The 14,466-nt window shown below is 51.5% G+C and overlaps 1 protein-coding gene and 1 long non-coding RNA gene across 3 annotated transcripts; both read left to right on the top strand.

The window, feature by feature from the left end:
* Window positions 1-1,959: 1,959 nt before the first annotated feature.
* LOC120382902 (zinc finger protein 300-like) lies at window positions 1,960-7,162 on the top strand. The gene is made up of 4 exons (XM_039500376.1): window positions 1,960-2,013; window positions 2,633-2,746; window positions 3,059-4,224; window positions 6,678-7,162. Exons 1-4 carry the CDS (start codon window positions 1,980-1,982, stop codon window positions 6,681-6,683), a joined length of 1,320 nt encoding a protein of 439 aa, XP_039356310.1. The 5' UTR covers window positions 1,960-1,979; the 3' UTR covers window positions 6,684-7,162.
* Window positions 7,163-11,735: 4,573 nt separating this feature from the next.
* On the top strand, window positions 11,736-14,448 carry LOC120382940. 2 transcript variants are annotated; one of them, XR_005588280.1, is made up of 3 exons: window positions 11,736-11,783; window positions 13,792-13,879; window positions 14,400-14,448. It is a non-coding gene; the product is annotated as an uncharacterized LOC120382940 (long non-coding RNA). The 2 variants fall into 2 exon arrangements; XR_005588279.1 differs by lacking the exon at window positions 11,736-11,783 and adding an exon at window positions 12,022-12,289 and having other exon boundaries at window positions 14,400-14,444.
* Window positions 14,449-14,466: the final 18 nt, after the last annotated feature.

Raw genomic sequence — 14,466 nt, 5'->3', positions numbered from 1 at the left:
CCCTTCTCATCATAGCGCCTGGGAGTGGAACAGGAGCCGGACCCAGAGATGCTGCAGCGCGATCCCTTCAGCGCTAGGACCCAGGAGCAGCCGGGAGGCGGCTCCGGGCAGCGAGCGCTGGGCTCCGGCCCGGCCGCAGGAAGTGACTCGCAGCCGCTGCGGTGACTCTGGCTCCCAGGCTCCTGGCGAGATCCCCGAGCCCCGGGGGGCGGCTGGTGCTGGGAGCCCGGAGCCCTGGCTGCAGCCGGGAGAGGGGAATCTCCAGCAGGGCCCTTCCCGCTGCTCCCCCCCAGGAGCCTCTCCCAGGGCAGAGCCCCCAGCCCGGCCCGGCCCCTGCCCCGGGGGGCCCCGCTCGGAGGGAAGGTGAGAGAGACCCGCCCCCCCGGCACCCCCGGGCTGCAGGGGGCGGAGGCTAAAGAGGTGCTGGGGGTGAGGGCAGGCGGGGGAGCGGGGTGGGGGCAGGAAGCGGGTGCGGGGTGGGGGCAGGAGGCGGGTGCGGGGGCTGCGGGGGGCAGGCTGGGATGGAATGCGGGAAGGTGTGGGGGGGGGCACTGCGAGGGAAGGGGTGTGTGGGGAGGCGGGAGGGGGACAGAGGCAAAAACCCAGCCCCACGCACCCCCACCCCGTTCCCAGTGTGTGTTATTGTCAGACACCCCCGGGCTGGCGGGGTCTGTGTCTCATGAGTTTTGGGGTCTGCTCGGGGCCCTGCTCTGATTTCTGGGCAGGATTCACATCTCAGCCCCACCGGAGTCACTGCTGCTTTGGGCAGGCAGGGAGTGTGGATGGGCCACTGGGTTCAGCCTCTGCCTGCCTGTCCCTGGGGGCTGCTGGGGGAGTCCAGGGCAGCTCGTTCTTCAGGTGATGCCACCAGAGGGCTCCGGCTGTTCCTCAGGGAGAGGAGTTTACAGGGCAGTGCGAGGAAATCCCCTAACGTGGCCCCTTTAGTTCTGCTCTTTTTCTAGCATTTGGCTCAGAGATGCTGTTACTGGGAGGGTCTGAAGAGTCTGGATGGGAATCCGGGTGTGACATGGACTGAAGCCCCTTCTGTAACCTCTCTCATTGCCTCTCTCGCCCTGAGAGGCTCAGGAATCACTTCCATGTTTCGGTCCAGATGGGCCCATCTTCCAGGACGCAGGGAAGGGAAATGTCTGTGATGGAGCCAGTTTGGGTAGGGGATTTTCAGGGAGCTCCTGGGCAGGGGCAGGGAGGAGACAGGGTGTGATAAACCTGCTGATTCTCTGAGTGGGCCCATTGGTGATGGGGGAGAGGAGACGGGACATTCCCCCATTTCTCAAACAGGATACAACCCCCTTGCACTGGGCTGGAAACATTTTCAAGGCTCCCAGTGCTGGAGTGAGACTCCACTAGCCTGAGGCTGCTGTGAAATAGGCAGGGAAGTATTGTGTATTTGGTTGTCATGGTTTTTGTTCCTATGGCAACTGAGTTAGATTATTAGGTGATAGCCCAGCCAGCTTCCGCCGGTTGGGACAGCTCTGTGTCTGTAAATAAAATGGTAGTTTTGTTAGCTGTCTGCTGTCTGGCCTCAAGTGATTTCTTCCTAAACCGGCTGCCCCCAAGGATGTAACAGGAAGTTGTTGGAATTCCTGTCCCTGTCCCGGGCTCAGAGCTCTGCTTCCCATATCAGCCTGTGTCTGGAAGGAGTGTGAAAAATGAGAAGACCCTGCCTTGCTCCGTGTGCTGGGGGGACAAGGAGCTCTCACCTTCTCCCACCCCCTGAAGCCTCCTGGCTGCTGTGAGCAGAGTGGGGGTGGGATTCTGCTACTCAGGCGCTCCCAGAGCTTCCATTTCTTTATCCTTCCTCCCACGTGACTAGAGGAATTGTGGCTGGAGCAACAGGTAATGACTGGGGCCTTTTGTTGTTTCAGATGCCGGTGACCTTCGAGGAGGTGGCTGTGTATTTCACACAGGCGCAGGGGGCTCTGCTGGACCCCTCTCAGAGAGCCCTCTACAGGGATGTCATGCAGGAGAACTACGAGACGGTGACCTCGCTGGGTAAGGGATTCCCATCCCCTCAGATACCAGATGCCGTGGGGTCTGCATGTCTGAATCTGATCATGTTCTTCCCATGTCAGTTAAATCAGAGGTGAGTGGGTTCCATAATGCACAGCTGCCATGTGAGGGAGACTTGCATCTCCTTGCCCTCTGCAAGGGGGACATGGTTGCAAAACGCAATGGACGAACTAAACCATCCCCACCCCTCCAGCTTTCAAAGGGGCATCATTGTCCTGTCTCTGTGTTGTTTCTTGGCTGCATACACAATCCCTTTTCACCTCCCTCCTTGGGTCTAGCTCCAGCCCAGGGGAGGGCTCTGGACTCTGCAGGTTTAGAAAGAGGCAGGGTTTTAAGTGCAGAGATGTGTGTGAGTCAGCAAGGCCCCCAGAGCGCACAGATTCTGGGATCGCCCAGTGAGGGTGTAGTAATAATTCAACTCCCCTCCCCAGACAAATTCCTCTGCGCAAGGGGGCTCAGTGACCATATTTCCGTCCTCTTGGATTCCACGTTGCTCCAGCAGAGCACAGGGACAGGTTCCGCTCACGGAATGTCCTTTCTGACAAATACTCCACCAATACTCCAGGCACCTTGATCTGGTCTGATTTCACCCTCTGCGCAGGATTTCCCATTCCCAAACCTGACCTGATTGTCCGGCTGGAACAAGGGGAAGAGCCGTGGGTGCCGGATCTCCAGGCCTGCGAGGAAAGAAGGCTTCTGAGATGCCCCCATTCAGGTGAGGACTGACACAGAACCATCTAGGGAGGGAAGGAAAAAGTTGAGAATCCCCAAATATGGTGTGAGTAAGCACCCTCAGTTCTTCCTCATCTCAACCAGGGCAGGGCTGCAGTCATCAGATGTAGCTCACGCCATTCCACCCAGCCTCTTACCTGCAGGAGTTTGCTTCCCAGCTTTCCTTCCCTGTGAGTGTTTGGGTGGGATGTGGAGACAGAGTCCAATTGCTCAGTCTTTGTGTTGGGTTTTCCCTCGGTGCTATTCCTCTTTCTCCCCAGCACAATGACTCGTGTCTGGATTGTGTCTCTCCCAGCAGGTGCTGAGCGAGGGAGTGAGAACGTGGAGGGGAATCATCATGAGGAAGATCCCGGGGAAGTGGAACCACAGGGGACCTTTGTGGAAAGAGCTGAAGGAAATTTTTCCCAGTGCTTGGAGCAGGGAGAATCCTGGGGAAATTACCACAGATCAGAGAGGCTTCTGGGAAAGCTCCCAGGGAAGAAAGTGGATGAATCTATTAACGGTAGGGGAGGAGAGGAGGATCCCAGAGCGCAGCAGACAAATCCCAAGGAAGAGACACCCTGGCAGTACCTTCAGTGTGGGAAAGGGTTCACTGTGAGATCACAGCTTGTGACACATCAGACAATCCATACTGGAGAGAAACCCCTTCAATGCTTGGACCGTGAGGAAAGCTTCAGTAAGCTCTCCGATGTTAATAACCACGGGAGAAGCCACAGTGGAGAAAAACCCTCTCAATCCCTCGAGTGTGGGAAAAGTTTCATTTCGAAGACGCAAATAATTAGACATCAGTTAAGCCACACAGGAGAGAGACCCCACAAGTGCTTGGACTGTGGGAAAAGTTTCATAAGAAGGTCACACCTAGTTCGTCATCAGGCATTACACACAGGAGTGAGACCCCACAAGTGCTTGGAGTGTGGGAAAGATTTCGTACTGAAGTCACACCTAGTTCGTCATCAGGCATTACACACAGGAGCGAGACCCCACAAGTCCTTGGACTTACTGGAAAGTTTCGTACAAAGATCAAACCTTGTTAAGCATCAGGCAATCCACACACGTGAGAGACCCCACAAGTGCTTGGACTGTGGGAAATGTTTCATACAGAGGTCACATCTTGTTGTACATCAGGCAATCCACACAGGAGTGAGACCCTACAAGTGCTTGGAGTGTGGGAAAAGTTTCATAGAAAGGTCAGGCCTTGTTAGACATCAGGCAATCCACACAGGAGAGAAACCCCACAAGTGCTTGGACTGTGGGAAAAGTTTCATACAAAGGTCAGATCTTGTTAATCATCAGGCAATCCACACAGGAGTGAGACCTTACAAGTGCTTGGAGTGTGGGAAAAGTTTCATAATAAAGTCAACCCTTGTTGAACATCAGGCAATCCACACAGGAGAGAGACCCCACAAGTGCTTGGTCTGTTGGAAAAGTTTCCTAAGAAAGTCAAACCTTGTTGAACATCAGGTAATCCACACTGGAGAGAGACCCCACAAGTGCTTGGACTGCGGGAAAAATTTCATACTGAAGTCACACCTAAGTCATCATCAGGCATTACACACAGGAGCGAGACCCCACAAGTGCTTAGAGTGTGGGAAAGGTTTCATATGGAGGTCTGAGCTCATTAAACATGGAAGAATCCACAAAGAATCTAAACCTCTGTGACACATGGCAAGAAAGGGTTAAGCAATTTGCGTGTAATTCACTCAGATTCAACTTTTAGAGAGAGATTTTAAAAGTTTGCCCACCTTAGATAAGCTAGAGTTTGACATGGAATTGTGTATTTTTAGAGACTTGAAAGAAGAGGGCAAGTCATGTCTGAGTAACTAATTGCCTTCTATGAGGAGATAAGTGGCTCTGTGGATGAGGGAAAAGCAGTGGATGTATCATTCCTTGACTTTTGAGCTGTATAAGTAGGGGCATTGCCAGCAGATGGAGGGAGATGATCGTTCCCCTCTATTTGACATTGGTGAGGCCTCCTCTGGAGTATTGTGTCCAGTTTTGGGCCCCACACTACAAGAAGGATGTGAAAAAATTGGAAAGAGTCCAGCGGAGGGCACCAAAAATGATTAGGGGGCTGGAGCACATGACTTATGAGGAGAGGCTGAGGGAACTGGGATTGTTTAGTCTGCAGAAGAGAAGAATGAGGGGGGATTTGATAGCTGCTTTCAACTACCTGAAAAGGGGTTCCAAAGAGGATGGATCTAGACTGTTCTCAGTGGTAGAAGATGACAGAACAAGGAGTAATGGTCTCAAGTTGCAGAGGGGGAGGTTTAGGTTGGACATTAGGAAAAACTGTTTCACTAGTAGGGTGGTGAAGAACTGGAATGGGTTACCTAGGGAGGTGGTGGAATCTCGTTCCTTAGAGGTTTTTTAGGTCAGGCTTGACAAAGCCCTGGCTAGGATGATTTAGTTGGTGATTGGTCCTTCTTTGAGCAGGGGGTTGGAGTAGTTACCTCCTGAGGTCCCTTCCAACCCTGATATTCTATGATTCTAAGAGGCGTAACTGTAGTAGTCTATGTTTAGCTATCCAAAGGTTTCCTGTATTCTGTTAAATCAGGGATCAGCTAGGTGCTAAGTGGCCAGTAATTGCTCAGCCAGCCATTAAGAACATAAGAACGGCCGTACCGGGTCACACCAAAGGTCCATCTAGCCCAGTATCTGTCTATCGACAGTGGCCAATGCCAGGTGCCCCAGAGGAAGTGAACCTAACAGGCAATGATCAAGTGATCTCTCTCCTGCCATCTGTCTCCATCCTCTGACGAACAGAGGCTAGGGACACCATTCTTACCCATTCTGGCTAATAGTCATTTATGGACTTAGCCACCATGAATTTATCCAGTCCCCTTTTAAACATTGTTATAGTCCTGCCTTCACAACCTCCTCAGGTAAGGAGTTCCACAGGTTGACTGTGCGCTCCATGAAGAAGAACTTCCTTTTATTTGTTTTAAACCTGCTGCCTATTAATTTCATTTGGTGACCCTAGTTCCTCATATGGGACCCTCTCCAAACCCCTAATCATTTTAGTTGCCCTTTTCTGAATCTTTTCTAGTGCTAGAATATCTTTTTTGAGGTGAGGAGACCACATCTGTACACAGTATTCGAGGTGTGGGCGTACCATGGATTTATATAAGGGCAATAATATATTCTCAGTCTTATTCTCTATCCCCTTTTTAATGATTCCTTACTTCCTGTTTGCTTTTTTGACCGCCTCTGCACACTGCATGGACATTTTCAGAGAACTATCCACGATGACTCCAAGATCTTTTTCCTGACTCGTTGTAGCTAAATTAGCCCCCATCATATTGTATGTATAGTTGGGGTTATTTTTTCCAATGTGCATTACTTTACCTTTATCCACCTTAAATTTCATTTGCCATTTTGTTGCCCAATCACTTAGTTTTGTGAGATCTTTTTGAAGTTCTTCACAATCTGCTTTGGTCTTAACTATCTTGAGTAGTTTAGTATCATCTGCAAACTTTGCCACCTCACTGTTTACCCCTTTCTCCAGATCATTTATGAATAAATTGAATAGGATTTGTCCTAGGACTGACCCTTGGGGAACACCACTAGTTACCCCTCTCCATTCTGAGAATTTACCAATAATTCCTACCCTTTGTTCCCTGTCTTTTAACCAGTTCTCAATCCATGAAAGGACCTTCCCTTTTAGTCCATGACAGCTTGATTTACGTAAGAGCCTTTGGTGAGGGACCTTGTCAAAGTCTTTCTGGAAATCTAAGTACACTATGTCCACCGGATCCCCCTTGTCCACATGTTTGTTGACCCCTTCAAAGTACTCTAATAGATTAGTAAGACATGATTTCCCTTTACAGAAACCACGTTGACTATTGCTCAACAGTTTGGTTTTTTATGAGTCTGACAATTTTATTTTTAACTATTGTTTCGACTAATTTGCCCAGTACTGACGTTAGACTTACATTCAGAGCTGTGGAGCCAGGAACAAGAGAGCTACAATTCACCGGAAGGACGGTTGTACCCTCAATTAGGCCACAGACTGATTGTCGCCTGTCCCCCAGCTGGGGGGTGAAGCTCAAAGAGGAGAGTGGTACAAAAGCACAAGGGAGAATTGCCTCCATTTTCACCTCTCCTCTCCCATCTTTACAGAAGTCAACAAGATGGCTTGAAAGGCAACAGGGGCCTTGCAGTGGGGAGGGCAGGCCAAGGCTGGAAGGAAATCCAGCCTGGGTATTCAGAACTGTGAACTGCCTGCAACAGGGGGTGGAAAATCCTGTTTGCTTCACATCTTCCTTAGTTTGGTAAAATGTAGGATTTAAATGCATGTTTTAAATTTTGTAGTTTTAACCTTTTGTGACCTTTTACGTCTTTCTCCCTTGTAATCCCTGTAAACCCCCTTGCTCCAGTTAGTAAAGTGGTTTTAGTGTTTTGTCTGGACCTGATTGTTTTCATTGAAATGTTTGGGGGATTTGACTGGAGAGAACAAGGCTGTGGCCTAATCCGGCCCCTCTGTGGAGGTGACCCACTAATGACTGAGTTTGTTCAGCCCAGTGACCAGACTGAGCTGTCCAAGATGCACATTCCCAGGGTGCAAGGCTGGGAGTCGAAAAGTGGCTGATGTTACTGTGTCGTTTGGTAAGTTCCTGAGTGTCTGGCAAGTCACACTCAGTACAGTGCAGCCAGGCGTGACTTTGAAGGCTGGTGGCTGTGTGTGAGCAGAGCGTGGAGGGGTTTGTTGTTCACACAGGGAAGCAGCAGGGTGGATTTGATATAAATCACTAGTCAGGAAGACTCGATTTAATCATGGTTTTCTACATAAAAATTTATTCTTGTTGGTTGTTATAACCTTAATACATATTCTTCAGAATGCAGAGATAGATGTAGGTTTCATTTTTGGAAGGTACACTACATTTTTAAACAATGATTTATTTTGAAAACTTTTTAGATGAGTTTTACAGCTATATCAGACAATGAATGTTTGATTATTTAATTTCATTTTATTTCATTGTTTGGTTATTCCATTCGTGCCATGTTGTATGAGGAGGAGAACATCAGCAGACAGACATTTAAATTGTTTTATTTAACTAAAATAACAATGTTAAGTATTCTGGATTTTTTTCTTCAACAGCAAATATATAATATTGTATCAGAAAAGCAGATGTCCCTCGCTTCTCACATGTCTCTGCAGGCTTCTTTTCCCTGTCCAGATCTATTACGCCTCCAACAGTCTTCTATTCATTCAACTTTTTGAAACTTTGCACTTTTTGAGAGAGGTAAGGGATTAACTCTGTGTACCCACATTTGCAGAGGGACAATAGAGGTGAGGTCTGCTATTTCTCGCCTCTATATATTAATTTATTTTAAAACATTTTTGCTGTTAACAAGCATGTTACCTCTGGAGAGACAAAGCCACAGTTTGAGAACTGGAAAACTAAGCATCTCTGATGGTATCTTCTAGAATGAACACTGAGTCTAAAAAAATTAACCTAAGTAATGTGTACAGAAGCCTGTGGATCCCCATAAGACTGGGTCGTTAACGTATGAACTGTAGGAACTCATTGACAAAACTTTTCTTAAACAAGACGTGTCTATTGTCTCATACTATAGAATTAGAATTTTCAATCCCTATTCCATGAGATACATTATAGCTCAATTACAACTATCTTTAGATAAAAGGGTTTTTGAGGAAAAAAATCCGATTTAAATAACAGAAGTCTGATTTTCTTGATTTTTTTTTTAATGTCATTGATTTTTATTCTCCCTGGGAAGCAGTGTAAAACGTGCCCTGGGATGGAGAATTAAGCGGTTCAACAGTCCAGATTGTACCCTGGGGTATGTCTCACACCCGCTTTCTCCTGGGACACACATGGCACTCTTGGACTTTCATCATCCTGATCCTGAAAGGGAAGCTGAGCAGGGCAAAGCAGAGAAGAGGAACCAACCAACGTCCTCAACTGCTTCAGCTTCAGCTAAATCCTGAACTCCCCCTGGGATTTGAGACTTGAGGTTCTGCCGCCAGCCTTCCCCGCACGCATCTGTTTCCTTCCCAATAGTCAGGGGTAAAAGTAACTTAAAGGACTTAGCAATATGCCAGAGTCCTGAGCAGGGGGAGGGGCCTCAACCAGAATTGGTGGGATCTTTAAATCCCTGGTCCCTTTACATTGAGAATTAAAGGGCCTGGGACTCCGGCTGCCATAGCAGTGGCTGGGAGCCTCAGGCTCTTTAAAGTATGGCGGGAGCTGCGGCAGTGGCCGGGAGCCCCGGGGCTCTGGCAGCAATGTAAAGGGCCCAGGGCTCTGCTGCAGTAGCGGCGGCCAGAGCCCCTGGCCCTTTAAATCGCTGCCAGAGTCCTGCTGCCAGAGCCCCAGGGTAGCAGGAGCAGCCGGGAGCCCCGGTATTTGGGTAGTGATTTAAAGGGTCCAGGGCTCCATAACACAGGAGGCTGAACCTAAAGATGAGGAACCTGGAGTATGAAAGGGGGTTCTGCAGTGAATAAGAAAACAGGAGAGGAAAAGTGGGTACCTGAGAAACTTTAAAGAGAAGAGATCATTAACCTGTGTCAATCTATGGCCCACCGAGGAATAGAAAATACTCTCTTTTAAGGTAAAACCAGTTTGGAATACGGCCTAAGGTGTGAGAGGTAGAAAATTTGGTTAAAAACTGCATAAGGTGTGCAGCAGATGGGAATATACCACCGAATGTGGGACCCTTGTGGCACCAAAGACTTGCAGGGCCATGGAGTAGAATACAGGTTGATTATATTAAGACCCAAAGAGGGAATCAGTATTTATTAGTGATAACAGATTCTTTTTGTGGCTGGGCGGAGGCAATTTCCACCAGGAATCATTCTGCAGAGACCACCACCAATAAGTTGTGGAAAGTTCTGTTTATTAGATATGGGACTCCAAAAGTAATTGGTTCAGAGGATGGAGCACATTTTATAGGAAAAGTAATTATAAAAATATTAAAACCTTTAGGAGTAAAGCTACAGTACCTATCCCCTACCATCCTCAATCGTCAGGGGCAGTAGAAAGGATGGATCAGACTATCAAGCAAGCCCTTCGCAAAGTGGTGCACGTCACTGGCAAAGGTTGGGACAATAAATTACCGATGGTGTTGGCAGCCATCCGGAGCAATGATGGATTGAATACTGACTACCAGCCATATCCCATTCTCTTTGGAAGGTCTATGAGTTTGTGGAACCCTTTAGTGTGGAACCCTTTATTATATGGAGGAGGAGGAGGAGGAGGAGTCTCTGTTGTCCTGGGCCTTCATCTGCAACTCCAAGGAGCCAGTCTTGGGCAGGAAGCCAGGATCCAGGGGGTGCCATTTCCTCCAATTCTTACACAGTTTTAAAGCCGTCCCGCTGGTGTTATTTCCTTTCTTGCCAATTCTTCATTTTTTTCCAGGGACATGACAAAACTGGTGTATTATAAACAGTTCTTTTTGACCAATTCACCCTTCAGTTCGCACTTTGGTTGCCAAAATGCAAATCATGCACTCATGTCGAAACACACTCCAGCCACACTTTGTCGCAAGACCTATAACATGTTACATGGATAGATGGGTTATATATGTACATATCCCAACATTGCCTGCGTCTCCCAAGGGGGCTCAGTGACCCTGTTTCCATCCTCTGGAATTGAATTATTCCTTCAGCTGGTTGGCTGAGGGCTCTGGCTCTACCCAGGATCCCCCTCACCAACTCCCGGGAGCTCAGAGCTGCGCGGAGCCCCTCCCTGCCTGTGGTGGGGGCCCTATGAGACCAGCCAGCGCCAGGAGCAAAAGTTTGTAGCTTGTGAGTGAGCAGGGCCGGGGGAGTGAAACCCGGCAGGGGGGTTGAGCAAGGCTGGGAACAGGCTCTGGAGGCTGGGAAGAGGGGGGTTGGAGCCAAGCCTGGTAGAGCCGGGCATGGGACTTTGTGAAGTGGAGGAGGAGGAACCAGGCTGGGGATGGCTGGGGTGAGCCAGGTTGGGAAGGGAAAAGAGCAAGGAGGGGGAGTGTCTTTGTCTGACTCAGTGAGCTAGCAGCCATAGGTGCTGACTCCATGGGTGCTCTAGGGCTGGAGCACCCGTGGGGAAAAGTTGAAGGGTGCTGTGCACCCACGGGCAGCCAAGCTCCCTGCCCCAGCTCACCTCACCTCCGCCTCCTCCCCTGAGCGCACCGCATCCCCGCTTCTCCTCTCAGCACTTGCTACCGCAAAAGAGCTGTTTTGGGGTGTAAAAGCTCTGGGAGGGAGGGGGAGGAGTGGAACAGTGGCCTGCTCAGGGGAGGAGGTGGGTCCAGGACAGGGATTTGGGGAAGGGGTTGGAATAGGGTCAGGAAGGGGGTGGAATTGGGGTGGGCACTTCTGTGAAGGGGTTGGAATGGGGTTGGGGTAAGTGGGGGAGTCAAGCACCCTCCGGCGCAGGCAGAAGTCGGGGCCTATGTTAGCAGGGAATGTGCTGGGGCTTCCTGGGGAGCAGGCTGGTGCCCCCGGAGGGAGCAGCTGTTCCGAGCTGCCCCATTCTGCATCTCCACCTCTCCCTCTTCTCTCTCCCACAAGTCTGGCTCCCCCAGCCCAGCCAGCTCCAACTTTTGCACCAGTGCTGGTAGGGTGACCAGATGTCCCAATTGTATAGGGACAGTCCCGCTATTTGGGGCTTTGTCTTATACAGGTGCCTATTACCCCCCATCCCCTCCTCATTTTTCACACTTGCTGTCTGGTCACCCAGTGCTGGTAACATGAGCCCAGAGATGCTGCAGAGGGATCCATTGAGCGCTAGGACCCAGGAGCTGCCGGGAGGCGGCTCCGGGCAGCGAGCGCTGGGCTCAGGCCCGGCAGCAGGAAGTGACTCGCAGCCGCTGCGGTGACTCTGGCTCCCAGGCTCCTGGCGAGATCCCCGAGCCCCGGGGGGCGGCTGGTGCTGGGAGCCCGGAGCCCTGGCTGCAGCCGGGAGAGGGGAATCTCCAGCAGGGCCCTTCCCGCTGCTCCCCCCCAGGAGCCTCTCCCAGGGCAGAGCCCCCAGCCCGGCCCGGCCCCTGCCCCGGGGGCCCCGCTCGGAGGGAAGGTGAGAGAGACCCGCCCCCCCGGCACCCCCGGGCTGCAGGGGGCGGAGGCTAAAGAGGTGCCGGGGGTGAGGGCAGGCGGGGGAGCGGGGTGGGGGCAGGAGGCGGGTGCAGGGGTTGCGGGGGGGCAGGCTGGGATGGGGAGGTCCCAGTGTGTTATTGTCTAGGGTGACCAGACAGCAAGTGTGAAAAATCAGGACAGGAGGTGGGGGGTGATAGGAGCCTATATATGAAAAAGACCCCAAAATCGGGACCATCCCTATAAAATTGGGACATCTGGTCACCCTATGTATTGTCAGACACCCCCGTGCTGGCGGGGTCTGTGTCTCATGAGTTTTGGGGTCTGCCCAGGGCCCTGGTCTGTTTTTCCTGCAGGATTCAGTTCACAGCCCCACCGGAGTCGCTGCTGATTCTGGCCGGTAGGGAGAGTGGATGGGCCAATGGAATCAGCCTTTGTCTGCCTGTCCCTGGGGGCTGCTGCGGGAGTCCAGGGCAGCTCGTTCTTCAGGTGATGCCACCAGAGGGCTCCGGCTGTTCCTCAGGGAGAGGAGTTTACAGGGCAGTGCGGGGAAATCCCCCAAAGTGGCCCCTTTTTTTCCTTTTCTTTTTCTAGCATTTGGCTCAGAGTTGCTGTTATGGGAAGTGTCTGAAGAGCCTCGGGGGAATGTGGAAGTGTGAAAAGGGGATTTGCAGCAGCCATCTTGGTGTTTTTAAGAGACAGAGCAGAAGACAGGCTGTGAGGGAAAATTTAGCCGGCCTTAAACTTAAGACAAGGGCCTGAGTTTGGTCAAGCTTGCTTACAGGCCTTGAACTAAGATCCTGCTTGTTTCTGTGTACAAGGGGCAGAAGGAGTCAGAAAGGAAAAAATCCCCTCCCCAGGCTCGACCCAGGTCCACCAGAGCTGCTGGAGAGAGGAACCCCTCCCTCAGCCCGGCTCAGGACCACAGCAGCTGCCGTGGCTGGGGAGAGGTGCCTCTCACGCGGCCCCGAGCTGCTGCGGTGAGAGAGGGCTGGGGGGTGTCCTCTCCCCACCGCAGTCTGCACCCCAGACCCCTTGTAAGGGAAAATCCAGTGGCATCCAAACCTTATAGGCCCAAGCCTCATGTCGAGCTGCCAAGGTCAGCTCGCTGAAATGAGGGCACAGAGGAGGCAGTGGAAAGTATCCTACAGTCCCCTAGCCAAAAACAATTGTGCCATATCCTTCACGGTCACCGTTTAACCGCAAAAGGACAGACAATAAATACCAGGAGAGGCCTAACATGGGAAGAATTTAAGTCTGTTCTAATTTATATTGATTTTGCAACATTTCTAATAAGGAAATAACAATAGCGGTCCTCCCCTGTGCGCTGGTAATAAATCAAAGGCCTCAGGCTGTTCTGATCCAAACACAACGCCTGGTCGTTTTTCCACGACAAGGCTAACCCTAACCCTAACGTCACGAGATTTGTAGAAGCGGGGATTGTGCGAGGCGGATGGGGAAACGACATGGGAAGCTGTTTTCTAACCTTGCTTTCAGATAAGAATGGGAAGGAAAATGTATAACAAGATTCAGCTGTATCCGTTGATATATGTGAGGGGAACCTATAAATATGTGCTTTAAACTGTTGTACTTTGGAGCAGGGGCAGCTCTAGGAATCCGGCCACCCCAAGCAGGCGTCATGCCGCAGGGGGCGCGCTGCCGGTCGCCAGTCCCGCGGCTCCGGTGGAGCTTCCGCAGGCATGACTGCGGAAGGTCCGCCGGAGCCGCCTGCCGCCCTGCTGGCAAAATGCCACTCCAAGCGCGCGCTTGGTGCGCTGGGGTCTGGAGCCAGCCCTGCTTTGGAGACCTGCCTAAGAAAGGGAACCCCGCCTCTCTGTAGGCTCCCCCTGCAATTGCTTGAAATAAACTGCCTCTGACTTGCTGCTAACAAACACAAGAGTGAAGACTCTGTTTCTTCCATGGGAATCTGCGGGTGACATGGACAGAAGCCCCTTCTGTAACCTCCCCCATTGCTCCTCTCGCCCCGACAGACTGAGGAATCACGTCCACATTTCGCTCCAGATGGTCCCGTCTTCCAGGAGACTGGGAAGGGAAATGGCTGTGATGGAGCCAGCTCAGGTAGGAGATTTTCAGGGAGGTACTGGGCGGGGTGAGGGAGAGGCAGAGAGGAGACAGGGTGTGAGAAACCTGCTGATTTTCTGAGTAGGCCCATTGGAGGCGGGGGAGGGGAGAGGGGCCATTCCCCCATTTCTCAAACAGGAATCAACCCTGTAAGCAGGCCTGGGAACATTTTCCAGACTCCCAGTGCTGGAGTCTGGACCCACTGGCCTCAGGCTGCTGTGAAATACGAAGGGAAGCTGTTGGTATTCCGGTCCCTGTCCCCGGCTCAGAGCTCTGCTTCCCATGTCAGCCTGTGGCTGGCAGGCATGTGGGAAATAAGAAATCCCGGCCCTGCTCCGTCTGATGTAGTGGACAGGGAGCGCTCACCTTCTTCCCACCCTGAAGACTCTGAGCTGGGTGGTGGTGGGATTCTGCTAGTCTGGTCCTCCCAGAGCTTCACATTTTTTTCCCCTTCCCGTGACTAGTGGGATTGTATCTGGGGCAGCAGGTGCTGAGGGAGGGACTCTTGTTGTTTCAGATGCCGGTGACCTTCGAGGAGGTGGCTGTGTATTTCACCCAGGGGCAGGGGGCTCTGCTGGACCCCG

The sequence above is a fragment of the Mauremys reevesii genome, linkage group 15 (genome assembly GCF_016161935.1).
Source record: "Mauremys reevesii isolate NIE-2019 linkage group 15, ASM1616193v1, whole genome shotgun sequence".
Lineage (NCBI taxonomy): Eukaryota > Metazoa > Chordata > Testudines > Geoemydidae > Mauremys > Mauremys reevesii.
The sequence above is the reverse complement of the archived record's forward strand: the minus strand, read 5'-3'. Positions and strand labels throughout refer to the sequence as shown.

What these genes read in the sequence shown, in the direction of transcription:
- LOC120382902 (XM_039500376.1), top strand. Translation starts at nt 1,980, where the DNA reads ATGCAGGAGAACTACGAGACGGTGACCTCGCTGG. An exon ending in CGAGACGGTGACCTCGCTGG is followed by an intron (nt 2,014 to 2,632) that starts GTAAGGGATTCC and finishes CCCTCTGCGCAG; the next exon opens with GATTTCCCATTCCCAAACCT. An exon ending in TCTGAGATGCCCCCATTCAG is followed by an intron (nt 2,747 to 3,058) that starts GTGAGGACTGAC and finishes TGTCTCTCCCAG; the next exon opens with CAGGTGCTGAGCGAGGGAGT.